The sequence below is a fragment of the Mus musculus genome, chromosome 7 (genome assembly GCF_000001635.26).
Source record: "Mus musculus strain C57BL/6J chromosome 7, GRCm38.p6 C57BL/6J".
Taxonomy (NCBI): Eukaryota; Metazoa; Chordata; class Mammalia; order Rodentia; family Muridae; genus Mus; species Mus musculus.
Window position 1 is genome coordinate 141,999,546 of NC_000073.6, and position 17,237 is coordinate 142,016,782.

At 50.3% G+C, this 17,237-nt stretch overlaps 2 protein-coding genes across 10 annotated transcripts in view; one reads left to right on the forward strand and one right to left on the reverse strand.

Annotated features, from left to right (window-relative positions):
- Positions 1 to 4,699, forward strand: part of Brsk2 (BR serine/threonine kinase 2) — a 54,494-nt gene extending 49,795 nt beyond the window's left edge. For 3 of the 4 annotated variants that reach the window (NM_001276763.1, NM_001009929.3, NM_029426.2), the window contains one exon: positions 2,930 to 4,699. In NM_001276763.1, coding sequence (NP_001263692.1) covers positions 2,930 to 2,949 — 20 coding nt within the window. In that variant the 3' untranslated portion in view covers positions 2,950 to 4,699. Of the gene's footprint in view, positions 1 to 1,296; positions 1,345 to 2,517 lie in introns of all 4 variants that reach the window. The other variant, NM_001009930.3, reaches the window with a different exon arrangement.
- Positions 4,700 to 8,971: 4,272 nt separating this feature from the next.
- Mob2 (MOB kinase activator 2) overlaps positions 8,972 to 17,237 on the reverse strand; it is a 52,543-nt gene continuing 44,277 nt past the window's right edge. For 2 of the 6 annotated variants that reach the window (NM_001382351.1, NM_001374635.1), the window contains 4 exons: positions 16,800 to 16,960; positions 16,534 to 16,627; positions 10,708 to 10,832; positions 8,990 to 10,033 (listed from right to left, as the gene is read on the reverse strand). In NM_001382351.1, coding sequence (NP_001369280.1) covers positions 9,723 to 10,033; positions 10,708 to 10,832; positions 16,534 to 16,550 — 453 coding nt within the window. In that variant the 5' untranslated portion in view covers positions 16,551 to 16,627; positions 16,800 to 16,960 and the 3' untranslated portion in view covers positions 8,990 to 9,722. Of the gene's footprint in view, positions 10,034 to 10,707; positions 10,833 to 16,533; positions 16,628 to 16,799; positions 16,961 to 17,237 lie in introns of all 6 variants that reach the window. The other 4 variants (NM_001357705.1, NM_001347560.1, XM_011241972.3 and 1 more) reach the window with 4 other exon arrangements.

Here is a 17,237-nt window from a genome sequence, read left to right on the forward strand (position 1 = left end):
CTGAGCCCTAGTCTCGACTTGTCTCCACAGCTGGGGCTGTTAGGGTTCCTTGTGTGTATGTAGATTCTTTCCACCTGCTCCTCATCCCATTCCATCCTCATTTCATTGCCTGTGGATGTGCTCCCACCATGAGCCTCGTCATCCCCTGGCAGGTGGGACTGGAGCCCTCAGCAGCCCTGGGCTCATTCAGCTACCCACTCTGCTTGGAAGAAAGCGAGCAAGCAGGGCCAGGTGCCCTTGGGGGCACTGTCCTCAGTCAACCTTGCTTTTCTGGGGCTTTAGGCCTCCGTCTTGGAAAGAGGAAAACAGCCTGGGGAACAGCAGCAGTAGTGGGAAACCGAGGACAAGGAATGACAGGCAGAGGCAGAGGCAGGCCAGAACTATTAATGCAAGGAAAGCCAAGGTCTCTAGCACACTGCTGGGGTTCTGCTCATGGTGACCAAACAGACACTGCAGCCCTCCTGTACTCCTGAATATTGGACAACTCTCCATGCCCTATGCTATGAGATGGTCTACCAAACCCCCAACCCAGTGCCACGTCCCTGGTGTTACAGGGAATATGGTGTGGCCTGTACACAGGACCCACCCACCAGTTCTACTCAGTCAACCATCAGTACTGGAACCTACCCTTGAGACTGTTGGGTTCCCAACCATTCTTGGATCTCGGCCTGTCCCCCTGATGCCCTCTCATTGTGTCCCTGTGTCCTGGGCCCTTGTCCAATGAGCTTGGCTCCAAAGACCCTGCTGGAGGTAGACAGAAGTATGGACTTCCAGCATAGTGGGAGAGACAGGGGTGTATGGAAGCCAGTGGGTAATGAGGTGCAGGCACAGTATAGGTGGCCTGCTAAACTATGCCAAAGCAAGAGTTTATCCAGCCCAGGGAAGACAGGCCCACCAGGAAAAAAGGTCAAATCCAGTCTTCTGGCTTTGGCTATTGGAGCATGACCTTCTGCTGTCTACCTTGCTCCCACTCAGCTGTAGTCATAGGCTTCTTCTGACCTAGACCTTAGCTCTGCCTCTTCCAAACTCTCCCCTTCCCTGGGCCTGCCTGTACCATCACCCTGTCTCCAGGCTCAGCTCCTCTTTCCCAGCCAGTCAATATTCTTGGGCCCTGCCTACTCCTAACCCCTCTCCTCTATGAACTCTAACCCCTTTGGACTCTGGCCACTCCTGGATCAGCCCTCTCAGGACCCTGCTCCTTCCCAGCCCGGCTGGCTACAGGTTGCCAGCTAGCCCCAGGTAGCAGGTGGGCAGCCTGTTCACTCTCTCCCTCCCTCTTTCCATTCTGTGCTCCAGACACCACTAACTGTATGGAAGTGATGACGGGGCGGCTTTCCAAATGTGGTAAGAACTCCTCATGCTCACTTGGCCCCTAGCCTGCCACCTCCACTGTGTGCCCACAGCCTACCCTGACCAGTGCTATCCCACTGTCCCTGGGCTGTCCTGGGTCCCCTGTGTATGCACAGGCATTGGACCATCCACCACCCCTGGGCCCCATCTTCTGCCAAGAGTAGTCTTAACTACTCACTTCCTGGTCCCCATTTCTACAATCAGGCTAGGTAGAGGAAGGACTTAAACTCTCAGAACAGGAAAAGGCCCTTGTGCTGGAAGGCAGTAAAGGGTCTACATGTAGCACTGCCCTGGAGGGCAAGGTGGACACTTGTCCACAGACCATGCCAGTCAGAAGAGAGGTATGCAGCACTGGGCTTAGACTGAGGTCAGGTGAGGGAATGGAAATGAAGCATCCAATTGGCCCAGCTGGGTAATAAACATAGGCCCAGGAGGGTGGAGGGTCACCCATTACTTCTGCCCTCCAGGACCAGAAATCCAGCTGTGGCTGCCTGTCCCCAGCTCCCTGCCTGCCTACCCACCATTAATCCTGTCTGTCTGCTGCTGAAACTGTCTGTGCTAGCCAGGGCAGGGGGTCTCCCTGTATGCTGCTGGTCACTGGCTCAGGCCACCCTTCCCAAGAGCAATCATTACTCATAAAGCAGTAGCCAACCCCAGGGTCCAACTCAGGCCTAATCTTTCTATTGCTCTTTCTACACCTTGGGTTGGCCAGCTCATGTGACCCTGACACTTGAGAAGGGAGGCCCAGGACATCTGGGGCCACACTGGGTGAGGGAGGAATCTCACTGCCTGTCCTGGGCCTCAGTTCTCAGAAGCAGCCCTCATGTCCCATGCCACTTTGGAGGTATGGAGTTCAAGGGTCTATCCCACAGCAACAGCCCCTCCCACTGCATTGCTCCTGGCACTAGGGACCCCACTGGCCGCCTGCCCACCCTGCTTGCTACCCGCCTGTCCTTGCTCTGCCATTCCATCTGACTTCATCTCGTTGGGTTTTTCTTTCTCTTGTCAAGGCTCCTTCGTTCATTTGTTTGTTCTTTCTCTCCTTCTCTCCCTCTCTCCCCTTGCCCCCCCCCCCTTTTTTTCTTTTCTCTCTTTTTGTCTTCTGTTCTGTGTACCCAGGCACCCCATTGAGTAACTTCTTTGACGTAATTAAACAACTTTTTTCAGACGAGAAGAACGGGCAGGCGGCCCAGGCCCCCAGCACACCCGCCAAGCGGAGTGCCCACGGCCCCCTGGGTGACTCCGCGGCCGCTGGCCCTGGAGGGGACACCGAGTACCCGATGGGCAAGGACATGGCCAAGATGGGGCCGCCCGCCGCCCGCCGTGAGCAGCCTTAGACACTAGTCCCTCCCCAGCACAGCACAGCACAGCACAACACAGCACTGACTGTGGCCTTCTGCCGCCCTGTGTGGACAAGGCCCCACCTGCCTGCCCAGACCTTGTCTCAAGCCTGGGAGGAAAGTAGAGTGGCCAGGGCGCGGCCCGCAGGCTGGGCTGCTGGGCTTGCTCTCTTTTCTCTCTTGCGGTCTCTGTCTCTGCCTGTCTCTGACAGCATCGCTTGTTTCCGCTCTGATACCAGGAATTATCCCGAAAAGTTAACATGTCACCTCCACGAGGCCATCCTCTGTGCTGCGTGTGGACACTGGCTGACCGAAGGCAGCTGCTGCGGACCACCCTCCTCCTGCTGCTGCTGCTGGGCAGAGAGGCTAGCCCACTATCCACCACCTCTGCCTGTCCCCTGGCAGCTCCGCATGGCCCAAGGGAGGAGGGCCTGCCGCCCAGGGGTTCCTCTTCTCGCCCAGCCACCCTGGATCCCAGTGACCAGATCCTCAGCAGGGACAACCTGTCCACCATCTTCCAGGGTAGGGGACCATGGTGGGTGAAGCAGTGGGAATGGATTGTCCTCCACGCCGCATCTGGAGGCCTCCTGGGCCACTCACCTCGCCTTTTCCACATGTTGGCCTCGCAGGGCCACCTCTTCTCATCTGCATCCATTGCTCCACCTTGCCAGGCTGCAGAGCTCCAGCTGTGATGGTTCTCATGGGCTGAAGTGGAGATAAAAGACCTGGGTGCTCCAGAGCTGCCAGGGAGCTGGGCTGAGACCAGTATTATTTATTTGCTGTTTTAATTTATTGAGTTTCTTTATGTCTCTGTTCTCTGTTCAGGGAAGGAGGAGTAGCAGCAGCAGCACCCTCCTGCCGTCTGTCTGTCTGTTTGTTCTGTCTGTCTGACTTGGGCAGGGTGGGTCCAGAGCCCAGGTTCCCTCTGAGGACAGAGCCGCTGTGGGGCTGGGGACAGTGGAGAGCCAGCCAGTGGATGCAGCACTGGCAAGCTACTGTAAACTTTAAAAGAATTCCTGCAAGATATTTTTATAAACTTTCTTTTCTTGGTTGTTTTTGGAAAAGGGTGTGGGGTGGGGCCGCTGGGGCAGAGCTAGAGTTTGTGTTTCGGCTCCTTGCTCTTGGCTATTTCTATACACATATACATATATATATATATATATATTTAAAGAACGATGTGGTTAGCTCTGTCCCGGGTTGTTTTATTACTACTTAGCAGCAGCTCCAGTTCCACACGAGAGCTCAGGATCCAGGGCGTCAGCCTGCACTGGTCAGCTGTGCCTGCTGCCCAGAAGCACTGCCCAGTACTTCTCTGCTGCATCAGGCTGAGGCTGATCTTGGTTTGGTGTCTGATTGAGAAGGGGTAGAAGGCCCTGAGCTGGCACCCTACTCACACACAGGATGGCAGCAGTACCTCGGTTTGTTTGGTTTTTTTTTTTTTAAATTAAAATTAAAAAGTTTAAAAAAAAAATCAAAGCCAGAAATGGAGTTAGCAGAGTGCTCTGCAGTGGGTTCCTCTTGGAGGTGGCGAGGGCAAGGGGCCCACACCACTGCCTGCTGCCCACCAAAGCCCACATCACTTCCCTCATCTTCAGCTTTTGTCTGTGTTCCGTTCTGTCTGGCTGAGCCAGTCCCTCCCAGCTGGCCCAAGGTGCCTGGCATAGCAGCAGGAGGGGCTGGGGGCAGGTTTCATGCATGCCTTTGCTCTTCCCCTCATGTACAGATTTTAATGCTTCTATTACATTCAACCACCACAGGCTGGGATTTCTATACATAGAACAAAATCAAACACCTGTAACAACAGCAAAGCCACGCAGTACAAGTGGGAAGGGGCATATCTACGGTGTCAGGATACTGAAAGCAATACCTCTCGTTAGCCTTCCTCTTTTGTACTTTGGACACATGCGGATTCGCAGACATCACAAAAATGGACAAGCCCCATCTGGTGTAACCCCTGTCAAATAACTGTGAGCAACTTCAGTTCTGGAACAATAAATTCCTTCCATAAAGACACATGACGCAAGGTTTCCGTCCGGGTCGGGTGGGCTTGGGAAATGGCACAGGATATCCAGAAGTGGCTTGTGTCACCAACTGTACCTGTCTGGGCTGTGCCCCTGGGTGAGGATCCATGTGTTAGGGTCTGTTAATCAGGGAGGGGTGTTTCTCTAGGCTGTCTTTCACCAGGGGTGGGCTTCTAGTGAGAACCAGGGATAGGGAAAGAACAGTCTAGAGACACTGGCTGGCAGAGCTCTGCTAAGATAGGAATGAGTGTGCTGTTTTCTTCATGGCAACTCTATCACCCCAGATATGCTTGGGGTCACCTAGCACTCAGACTTTGTCCCTAAGAGTCCCTACCACACTACCTGTGACTCTAGCCAGCTGCCCCGGCCTTATCGCCACCTCTTTGCTGCGATTACATGGAGGACATGTCTTAAATGCCAAGAGTCTGAAGCCAGACAGTCCTTAGGAGTCTGATCAAAGTGCTCAGTCCGTGAAGCTATGCATTTGGCACAGGTGCCACATTGCTTGGTGGCAGTGCTCTACTAGATGGCACACTGACAGTGGGAGGCTGATGGTTCTCTATAGTGGACACTGCCGTGCATTGTGGGGGTTCACAGCACCCCTGGCCTCTGCATAGAAGATGCCAGCTGTCTTCCACCTTGTTGGGGCAGCCAAATGCTCTCTGACACTACCATGTGTCTCCTGAGAGTAGAGTGGCCCCAAATGCAGTCCTGCCTTGGAGCTAAGGCTTAGTTAACACAGTCTTGTCAGAGAAGCCTAAGAGCCTTCCTTCTGCCTAGCTTCGTTGTGAGCCAAGGGGGATAACTCTGCAGACCCAAGCTCAAAACAAGAAGCAATGAGCTAGGGTCACCCTTGCTAAATTCTAGATGTCACTGTGCCCTCCAAGAAGTGAGATACCCAGAAGGCTTGGACAAGGGACAAGGGACCAAGCTCCTAATTGCAGCTTTTCAGTTAACTATTGCTTGAAATACAGGTTTAGGCAAGGACTTGACCCCAAAGGTGCCTGATTCTCTGGGTCTGGGGCTCAGGATGCTACAATATCTTCCTGTAGTCCTGAATCTGCTTTGCTGAGTATAGCAACCCACCCACTCCCACCCAATCTTCCTCCATCTGGCCCACTGGTTATTGAGTCTACAATCAGGCTTAGTGGGCACTGAGGAGACATGCTTACTTCACAGACCCGGCAGCTTCCCACGTGTACACTGTTGCACCTCCAAGGCTTAGAAAGGATTCGTTCTCAGTCCCACTCCTGACACTAAGCTGTCTTGATTGTACATAAGTCGAAGCAATCTCAGCCTCTGTTATTCATATAAAATAAAGAAATGATGTACCAGATGTGGCCTTATGCCATTCACACTGAGTATTAAACCCAGTGGGCTGCACATTAATCTAATGCAATTAAAATAAGAACTACTAAAATATAAAAGTCCTCCAGAGGCTAGGACTAAACTTGATTGGCATAGAAGTAAGTATGTGGGCAGGAATGAAGTAATGGATGCTTCCTACCCTGGGTGATGAAGCATAGTCTGGTACCCTCAGGAGATGTGGAAAAACCCAACCTCTAACCTAATGAGCCATCATCCCAGGCTTCATGGTACCTTCTAAGAGCAGAATGGCACAATTCCTTGGAGGGTGGGGCCTCAAACCCTTCAGGTCAACTTTAGGGTTGGCTGTTGTCCTACCGACACCTTAATTCTGGCTCATTATGGACAGCCAACTTGGCTGATGGCTCCTTGTCAAGTGTCTCATTCTCCTGAGGCTCAATGCCCTTCCTGCACTGACACCACTACCCATAAGCCCAAGTCTCCTGGTGTAGTAGGTGGAGCCTTCAGAATGAGGAGGGAGGAGTATTCCTACCTGGGGAGGCCATCATCCCTGGAGCTTCTGAGGCTCCTGAGGCCCCATTATCCTTTTGCTCATGGCCTTGCCTCTGCCTTTCAAACAGAAGTTCCAGGTTGAGTCCCCGTGTTATTGTTTCTAGTTCTCCTGGTTGCTGCCCCTCCCACTGCTATGTCCATGTCCATATCAGCTATTATAACCTTCATTCCACCTGCAGCTTTATGTCCAGTCAGTGCTAAGTAACAGTCACAGGTTCCAGGGTAAGGACCTGGGCATGTTAGATGTGAGAGGCATTATTCTATCTCAGTCTGCCCATGGATCCCATCCCCTACGTAAACTACTCACGTCCCAATGTCTCAACATAGCATAGTATCAAGCCAGGCCTCCTACCTCGCCTTGCTAGTCAGAAGCCTCAAATTGCATCCTCCAAGTCAAAGGAGAGTGTTAGACGTTATCCATTCTAGGAGTACCCTTTCCACACTGGTAGGCCAATGAGCCAGACAAGGTCAGAAGCTTCCAAGCACAGGACAAACAGGAAGCCAGTGGCAGGCATCCTCTATGGCTCAGGGTTCTAGCCCTGTGCCCTGCCCTGTTTGTAGGAAAAGTAGCATCCACTACTGATCTAGTTAGCTTTCCACCGGAAACCTCCCTGCCTCAAAAGATCTTGTTTCATCCTACCTCAGGGCTTCTGGTGAGATTCAAGAGCCTTCTCCAACTCCTGTGTCTCTCATAGGACTCAATCCCTAAGACAAAAGCCTTGTCTACAAGTCCTTCACACATCTGTGCTCTACTTTCAACTTTTAATTAAGAGGGCTGACAAAAGGTGTCAGTGACTGCTAAACAGGCCAGGTTAGCCTCTCTGCCTTGCTGAGGTCCAAACAAAGGGCTACATAGGTTCATCTGGTCTCTGTCTCTGGAGCACATTTTTCTAACAGCAAAACTGTGTCATTCACACAGCCTGAGTGCTCCCCAATGTTAGCTCCCTGATGGTCTAGAGCTCTTCATGGACCTATTCCATGTACAGAAAAGAACACCACAGCAGGGACAAGGAGCAGTAGGGAGCCACCCATGTGGTGGCATGCACAACTGCTATGTATACCTTGGCTCATAGAAGCTGGATCCCAGCATACAACCTGGGAGGTGGTAATCCTAACTAGATACCTACTCCTTCATGGACAGCTTTCCAAAGGTTCTGACGCCACCATGTACTTAGAGGTCCTACAACTCCTTCCTATGAGACCAAACATATCAGATGCAGCAGCAGCACTGCCACCACGCCTGACCACCAAGGAAAGGTGGAGACACACCACTTCACTTAGATTGCTTCAGGCTCCACACAGAGGCTGGCCATGGCCTCTGCACTGGGGACCCTCCCTTCCACTAGGTGGCCAGAACTATGGTTCCCTGAGGGGTTCTGCCTAGAATTCAGCTCCCTGTACTTGGGAGCTGAGAAGGCAGTATCACTGAGCCAACCTGTCCCTTTGCTAGATATCTATAACTTTGTTCCTGCTGTCCCTTGCCCCCAGGACTCCCCACTGGCACGTATAGCAAGCTGAGGTCCCACCACAGGTTCCTATAGCAGTCCCAGACATACAGTTCCATGGGAATCCTGTGGCTTCTATTTAAGGGGTCTATGCTGAGACAAGAGATATGGGAAGAGGCTCAGGCAGTCTGGTGGGTTCCATTCCCAGGAACTGAGACAAAAGCTTGGAGTTGATCCAGGAATTTTGTTTGACAAGAGCTCTCTGTGTAGCCCTCAGCTGGCCTCAAACTCATAATCTTCTTGCCTCGGTTTCAGAACTCCTATGGAGGAGCAGTAGGACCAGGCTGAGAAGACTCTATGTACCCTGGAATTCTCTGGTAAAGTAGACAGGGACAGATGGCTACGGAAAATGTCAGAAGGCAAGTGGGTTTAGTCCAGGTGTTAACAGAAAAGCCTCAAGGCCCAAGTACAGTAAGTTTTTGTTGTTGTTTTGTTTTAAGGCCCAGTAGCCACAAATGCATTGCATAAGCTAAGCCAGAAGGCCAGACAAACACCAAACTCTAGGAGGGTCCGTCCCACAATTTAAATGGAACCTGTCAGGGGGTGCTGAGCATCCCAAGAATCAACCAGCAGAGCCGCTGGTGCCAGTTGGTAGGCATGGCAAGCAGGTTGCCAGGATCCAAAGATCTGTGAAGACCAAGCCATAACCATGCCTGGCTCCATTCTTTCCCTACTTGGGCACCAGGCAAGCTCCAGTCATGGGCTTAGGTCCCATAACCCACCTAGGCAGCAGGTTGCCTGCTCCTAGGCTCCCAATGTTGAGCCAATTCTACAGGTCTGAAGACCTCCATCTCCACTCAAGGAGGTAGAGCCAGTGAGGATCAGGGTATGGCGCTTGTACCCGTCCCTACCCAGGAACCACAAGGAAGACTCAGAATAATATGAAATGGCAGGCTGAGAGGACACAGGCTCTGACCTGAGAGAATGTTTATTATGTCTGAACAGATGAACTAAAGCAGATTCTGCCTTTCGCTGATAGCCCTGTCTCCACACAGGGCCTCAGCCAGTCCTGGGCTGCCCTGGCCCCTACGCACAATTGGGGCCTCCTTGGGCACTGAGGAGGCAGCAAGAAGGGGTAATAGGAGCAAGCAGCAGGTGTGGGCCCTCCTGGGTCACCCCAGGCAGACTTCTCTACCCCAGGGACTCTGAGCCAAGATCCAGGCAAGAGCTAGGGAGGAAAGCTGCAGGGCAGGCCTCTGTAAGAGCCCATCCCCAAAGCACAGCAGAACTCCAGATCTGCAGGGCAAGCCCCATAAGGGGGAGACACCTCTCACAAGGTGCTCCTTTCAAAGCCGCAGAGCTCCCCCCACCCCGGGAGTGGGGGGAAGGCAAGAGCCACATGGAAGACCCAAGAAAGGAAAACCCCACAGAAGAAAAATCAAAACATCAGTCCAATAAATGTTTGTTGAATGAATGAATGACTCCAAAGGCTCTTCACTACAAACAGCACTCATCCATCCAACAGGGAAGTCAGGAAACACGCCTTGACTCCAGCGGCATCCATGAAGCCCACACTCTGAGCAGCCCGGGGCCCTCAGACCTTGCCACCAGCACGCCCGGGCATGTGTGCGCACACACAGACACACAGTTGTCTTTTTGCACATGTGCACCCATCTGGCCCTGGAAACTCATCTCTCCTTCACGTGGTTCTGTGCTCCAGAAGCTCCACTGTTGGCCCCATCCCCAGTGGCACCACTGTTACCCGGGCTGCTGCACAGCACCTCAGTGAGGTCGTCCATGACAGCGGTTTCTTTGGGGTCAAGCAGGTTGAACTCTCTGGCAAAGAGGATGAAATGCACGTACAGTGTGTTCAAGTGTCCATGCAGCTCAAGGGCCAGGGTCTCCTTGAAGTGGGCCCAGTAGATGTGGCCCAACACGTGAAACAGATACTTGCAGATCTTCTTCACCAAGGACTCGAAGGAGCTGGGGAATTCTCTGCCTAGGGGGAGGCCACATGTCACAGACCTGCAAGGAGGCCAGGCTCCTACAACTAGGCTTCTCTGGATGGGCCTCAAGAGCTCACAATTGCTACCACCCCTCCACAGAGTTCCCAGAAACCTGTCCCCCAGGGTGGCATCTGCCTAGAGAAACAGGTGCTGGCTGAGCCATGGTAGCCACCTGCATAGCAAAGAATATGTGGTGGGCACTCAGGCTCCATATGCTTCCTCCAGCAGACACCCAGGGTATCTGCAGACCAGGTAGGGGGCAGTAACAAGTACATGGGAATTCCTGTAAGCCAGTGCTGGCCCCTTGACTGTTCAGGATGAGTTTTTCACCCCCATCAGGACCTTGACAGGTCTGGAAATACCAACCCCAGGAAGATGGACTGTGATGGCCTCATTGTGCAGAGCTGATAGCAGGGCCAAAGGAGGCCAAATGGTGAGTGAGCCTCCTTTGCAAAGGGAGGCATTTGTCCCCAGCTAGGCTGAACTCTCCATGGGAACCTTCCTCCCTCCTTATCCCAGGTCCCCTGTGCTGAGCAGGAGCTAGAATCATGGAACTGTAGCCCTTCTAGACCCCACTTGCAACCATAACCCAGAGACTCTCTATCCCAATGCTGAAGAACTTGCTGGTTTTGCATAAGGATTTAGGTACAAGCTGCAAAAGACATACCGTATTTTGTGGGGAACACATCTTCATCAGTTACCAGCTTCTGCACAGAGCTCATGACAAAGTCAACATACTGGGGGGCAGTGCACTTGACCTTCTTCCCCCGCTCATCATACCAGTAGTATTGTCTGTAGGGACAGAGACTTTGGTCAGGGTGTCAACCCTGCCAAATACCCACCCCAGTGTAGGCTCCCACATATACAGCAAAAACTCAAAGGCAGTGGCAACTGGGTGTGGTGAGCTATGTACAATTGTTCCAATGGGACAAAGTGCTCAGAACAGTATCTAAGGAGAGCAAGGGCCTCTTGTACAGGTAGCCCAATGTGACACATTCATTGCATACTTCTGCATATTTTATTTCTTTTAAATAAATCCATACCTTTTATAATTAATTGGGTACAGGTTATCTGTCTAGGAGGTGGCCTGCAACTGGGAAGAGTCTAGAACCTTGGCAGTACCCAATTCCCAGAATTAGAAGCCATTCTGTCCCCATGGGGAATAGTAGATGCCTGCAGTCAAGTGACTTGACCTCTAGAGCGCCCCCCCCAAAACTCTTTAGACTATTCATGAGGTTGCCAGTTCCGAGAAGACCTGCATCAGGGATGGGCAAATACTAGATGTACAGAGCTCCTGGGTCTTACCACGTACAGTATCATAGTCACTCTGTGCTCTGTCAAGAAGAGCTAGTGCTGCCCTGGTGGACTGCCTGCTGCTCTCTCAGCCTTGGGAGATCTTGGATTAATCAGGGGCCTCTCACAAACCTCTGGTATCTGGACATGCTGTGGAGATGTCACACCACGTAGGAATTCTAGACTCAGGGCACAGCATGTTCCCCAAGCTCCTGCTGAGGGCCTGTGATTCTTTCCAATTGGAGACAATTATGGACCATACTGTTACACTTGTCCCCATGGGGGGGGGGGGCGTCTATATTAATACAAGTTTTCATGTCTCTAAAGCAAAGCCAAGGACAGGCTTATGGTCACAGCAGGTCTGTGCATCATTTCATAAGAACATGTCAAAGTTCTCTCGTATGCTGTGCCACTTGTATCTCACCAGCAGGGCATGCTCCCCAGTACCTAGTGCTCTACAGTGCCAGTGTGGGCTTCGTTTTCTTTAAAACTCCAGTGTTATCTGTCACTGCAGCAACTGGTCCTTCCCTATTCTTGTTGGTCAAGCCACTGCTTGCATGCTGCTGCCCTGAGTTCCCTGTATGTCCTGGATAGTAGCTCTTGTGCCACAGGTGCCTCTGAGATGTCTCCACGTAGTTTGTGTTTGATCTTTCATCTCAGTTATCTTTCTTAGAGAAGTTCTGAATCATAAAGTCCAGTTGGCTGAGTTCTGCTCATGAGTGGGCCACTCCTTTTGTGTAATGTCCACCAGCCTAATACTAGATCACAAAGATCTCCTGTCCTCTAAAGCTGTTGTATTTTCCCATTTCTGTATCAGGGCGAGACTTAAAGTCATAGTACTTTTCCTTTCCTCTGTGTAATATTACATTCACAGAAGCAGTTGTTGGAAAACAAAACTGTCCTTTTCTACGCTCAGTTTCATTGGCCACTTCATCAAAAATCAAAGGACTTCTGGGTTTCCTTCTAGATTCTGCTCTGACCCACTAACCTCTGTCTCACACTTGGTCAACACCACACTTCTTGTCATTGTGTTTAACAATTTATCTTCAAACTGTGGGCCTCCTCCAGATGTACTGTTGTTGTGGCTACTCCTGCTGCCCATTGCATGTAAATTCCAAAACACAATAGGTTAGTAGCTAATAGCTCTGATGGAGTTTTTTAACTGAGAACATAACAAACCACAGATTCACTCAGTGTAGATTTGTATGTTAAGCTGTTGTTTTTCAATCCATGAACACAGTGTGGCCTGTGTTTGTGCACTGTCTTTGACTCTCCATCCTAGGTGTCTAAGAAACAAAGCTGTGTGAATGCAGTCTATAACTAAGTATTTTCTTGCCTCTGGAGCTACTGTAAATGGTCCTGATTTATTAGTAGGACTTTCAGTCACACAGCTAGCACACACCTGACTGTTCTCACAGCTGTGCTCGCTGCTGGCTTTTCATCTCTGACACGGACTCCCCTCTTCTCCCTGTCTTACTGAACTGGATGAGCCTTCAAGCCTTCTTCACCAAACAACGGTTGATTTCATGCTCGCTGTGTGACAGCTGGAGAGGATCCTGGAGTTTCCTAACTACCTTTGTAACATCTGTTAGAGCCATAGGGAACTGTTGCACTTTCTTATGTTCATAATTCCTACCTTCTGTCTCATCTTTGTGTTTTGCTAAAGCTTATCAACTTTATTGTTCTTTCCAAGCAAGCACGTATTTCCCTTACAATTTCTAAAACTCAACGTGAGTGACTTCTACTCTTGTTTCATGATTTCCTTTCTTATGTCTACTTAGGGTGGTTCTACTCTTGCTCTGTCTGAGGTCTCTTTTTAAAATGTGCACTTGGTGCTGTAAACTGCTCTCACCACCTTGCTGTAGCTACAGCCCACAAATTCTCTTCTCTTCTCTCCTCTCCTCTTCCCTCCCTTCCTCCCTTCCCCCATCTCTCTCTTTCTTTCTTTTCCCATTTTCTTAGACAGGTTTTCTCTGTAGCTAGGACTGGCCTCAAACTCACAGCAATTCTCCTGCCTCAACTTCCCAAATGTGAACTACCAACTACCACACTTGGCTGTATTTGAAACTTTGCGTTTCTACTTATATTAGTTCAACAAGCTTCCAATTGCCCTCGAGACTGTTTTTCACTGACCTATAGATTATTCAGGAATGTGCTAGTTCCAAAGTGTTTGGAAATTTGTCTGTTATTTCTCTGACACTGATTCCCAGTATAACTCCACAATGATCAGATAACTTAATATGACTTTAAAGGTTGTCAAGGGCTCTTCTGGGAGCTGGGACAGCATCTTGTTTGGTGAGTACTCCTTATGAAGTTGAAAATAAGGTTCACTTTGCTACCGGAATGGAAAGTCCTTAACTGGCACCTCAGCCTCTTTCCCCTTCCCCCTGCAGCTGGTGGTTTGCTTTGTGCAGCTCTGCCATCTAGCATACAAGCACTGAGGAACACCACTGCCTGATGACCAGCTCTTCCCAATTTACAGCTTCCTTCTGCAACCTGGCTGATTTTGAGTCTCTATTACTATGAACACAGATACTTCAGCTTTCATTTGGTAGTGTTTTCTACGTTTGTCATCTTCTACCGTTAACCTTCCCACTTTATTTAAAGTGCCACTATGAGCCAGGAGCAGGTGGGTGGAGTATACCTGTGATCTCAGCTACTTGTCAGATGAAGACAGGAGAGTGCCAGCTCTAGGTAAGCTTGGACTACATGGCCGAATTCTGTCTCTTATAAAACTTTATACAGGGCAGGCCATATGGCTTGGTAGCAAAGCATAAATCAATCAGTCAACCAACCAATCAATCAAAATGAACACTTTGGTGTATCTAAGTCCCTCAAACCCCTAAAATGAACCCTTACAAGGTCATGGTATTAGTAAGTGGGCTTCTGGAGGTGACCAAGCCACAATGGCAGTGCTCTCATGACCAGTATTCATGCCTTTCAAAAGGAGCTGCTGAAATAAACCAAAAAGCTCTCCTCAGACTCCAAACCTGGATCTGAGCTTGCAGTCCATGAGATATACCAGGCTATCTATTCAGGAGCCTCCATCGTGAGCATTACAGCAGTCCTGACAGACAACAGTGAGTGTGTTTCTCATAGGGAAGCTCAGATTTAGTTCTACAAGAATATTTTCATGAAAATCTCTTGGAAACTTTCTTGTTCACATTGTGGTTGTCACTGCTGGATTTACATTGTCATTGTTGGTTTTCTGCTTGTTCTGTTTTTAAATCTTTATACTTCTGTGGTCTTGCTGTATTTGGGACTATATGCTCTCCACTTTTTTTAACTATTCGATTTCAATTTACCCATATGGTTCTGACTGTATGTCTTTGTGTCAATTTTGAAATTGCTTAAAGAATTTCAAAGTACATATTTGGCTCTTCACACTCAAGATTTTGCTCTGAGTTTGGCCATCAGCTGGGGTCAGTCAGCAACAGAAGTAGGCACCACTCCCCTGTTACCACTAATGTTCACATGTCCCTTCTCTGAACTCTGAGAATGTGTCAGACCACAGTCCATTCACTCTCAAGCTACTTCTGAGAGTTCCAAGGAAGAGTCTGTGTTTCTCATGTTGCTGTGTCACACAGCCAAAAAACTGGTTGGAACTCTCCTGCAGTAGGTCAGACAGCTTGCAGTGGTCCATTCAATTGTGCTCCTGAAGGTAATGGCTGCTGGATGTGGAATGTGGAGTAATGATTTATCCCTGTAGCACCTGAGACACGGGGGTGCTTCCCCAAGGCCCACAGGTCTGCCCTGGATGCCGTGGGGCCTTATTGTGCTTGGCATCGGTGCTATTTCACAGATTAGTCCTTAAGGGTTCACTCAGCTGCCAATGTAAAGGGATGTCTCTGAGGGACCTCTTTGGACATGTTTCTAAATATGCCTTGGCCCCCTGGATCCCAAATGCTAGCCTTTTGAGGTTATCCTGCAGATGCTGCAAGGATGGAAAAGAGACCTAGCCTAGTATAAACCCTCCCTAACCTAGGCAAACCACCAGGGCTGGTGCACAGCAAGGAGTTCTGTGGATTTCTGACTAACTCCCTTTTTCTTTTAAACTAACTTTGAGTTTCCCTTGGTCTAACATGATTCCTCCCAGGGGGTTATAGTAGAAATTAAGTGATACCACAAAGTAAGCGAAAGGCTTGGATGCCCAGGCTCTCCAACACAAACCATATGCAGGTCTGTACAACACTAGCTCCTATGTATGCTCTTGAGAAAGCGTCTCCCAAACAAAATCAGGACTAAAAGGCACATGGGAGAAGCCAGGGAGAGTACCATGCTGTTTGACATTGTCTAGACTGGGCAGACACTCTCAAATGCCAACTCAAAATCTGTCATGGTTCCTTCAGGGGCCACACCTTTGTCACCAAAAGCCTGCCCACTTTCTCTGGAAATGCTTAGGTGATACCTGACCCTCCTGGAGGAACAGAGCCAGCACTCTGTTCCCCCTACATCACCAGAAACTGAGCTGTGGCCACTACAGCTATATGAGCAGGCGTAGCTAGCTGAGGCAGAAAGACTCCTGTCACCTGCTATATCAGGACTTAAAGTGGACTCTTTTTGTTTGGGGAGAGCTGCATCTACATGAAGGACTGCTTGAGTGTACACTATACTACACCTACCCACACACACACACACACACACACTTCCATGTGCCCATAGCATCTTGATGACAAGGAGCCATCATAGACACTCTTCTGCCTTCTTGGCCACATCCAGCCTTCTGCCAGCACCAGCATAGTCACTCCTACCATCGACTCAGAGCTGCTGGGAAACATGTGCCACTCAATGGCAGTGAGGGTCCTTGGTGCCCCTGAAGGTATCTGCATACTACAGCAATGAATGTACACACATATACATCAGAAGGGAGCTGTCAGCACTAGACCTGTTCAGAAGTTGTCAATAAGAACCTCCTCTAGTAGAATGAACCTGCTCATTTGGCCCTGCAGCTCCTTAGGACACTGAGCACTCACTCTCCAGGCTCAGGACCATTTAAGCATGGCCTCTGACAGCACCCAGCAGAAACACTCATGCTGAGCACCTGGCCTCTCAGATACAGAAAGACTTTGTCTAGCCTGAGATTGTTTAGGAAATCTAGCTAGGTAAGAATGTAGTTTGAGAAGCTAGTAGCCCAGACAGCAAGGTCAACCACAGCCCATCCCACACTCCCAGAAAGTGCTATGGCCAGGCTGCTACTCACGTGTTGCACACAGCCATTGTCTGACACGTCTCTCCTGTGCAAAATTCTGAGATTGTGCTATACTGCAGGTTGATGTGGTGAAAAAATGTTGTTGCTGGAAGAGAAGCAAAGGGCCTGTGAGTACTCTCCCCTGCTCCACCTGGTGTGACAGGGAGTGGGTTCACCTGAGTTCAGCCTGTCCATTGACTACTGCTCTGGGGGTGCTTGGAGATGGGGAAGGCTCCCTGCCCTGCAGCTGCTGCACCCATCTCCCCACCCGCACGCACTGTTGCTGGCCAGCCACTCGTTGAGGTCGATCTCCCGGGGCAGCACTACCAGCTCCTTGAATTCAAAGTCAGTGATCCTGGATTTGGTGTGCTCCGGCTCCAGGTACACCTTCTTCTCCTCTGCAGCAGGTTTCTTGCCGTTTGGCTTAGCTTTAGACTTCCTGCCAAGAAAGAAAGGAGGGCATGGCCATCATATGTCCCACCTGGGCCCAAACCACAGGGTTCTGAGGAAGGATTCTTGCACATTGGGTTAATTAAGTCAGATGCAGGCAAGGAAAGATGCCACCAAAGGCCAGACTTCTCTGGGCAATTGGGTGGCTATGCTACCATAGGTCAATCCAAACGGTCATGACCCTATAGAAATATCCTGGTGGATGACACTGTGGACCTGTGCTGCAACACATGTGTGACAGCAGGGGGCAGCACCTGATGCCTAAA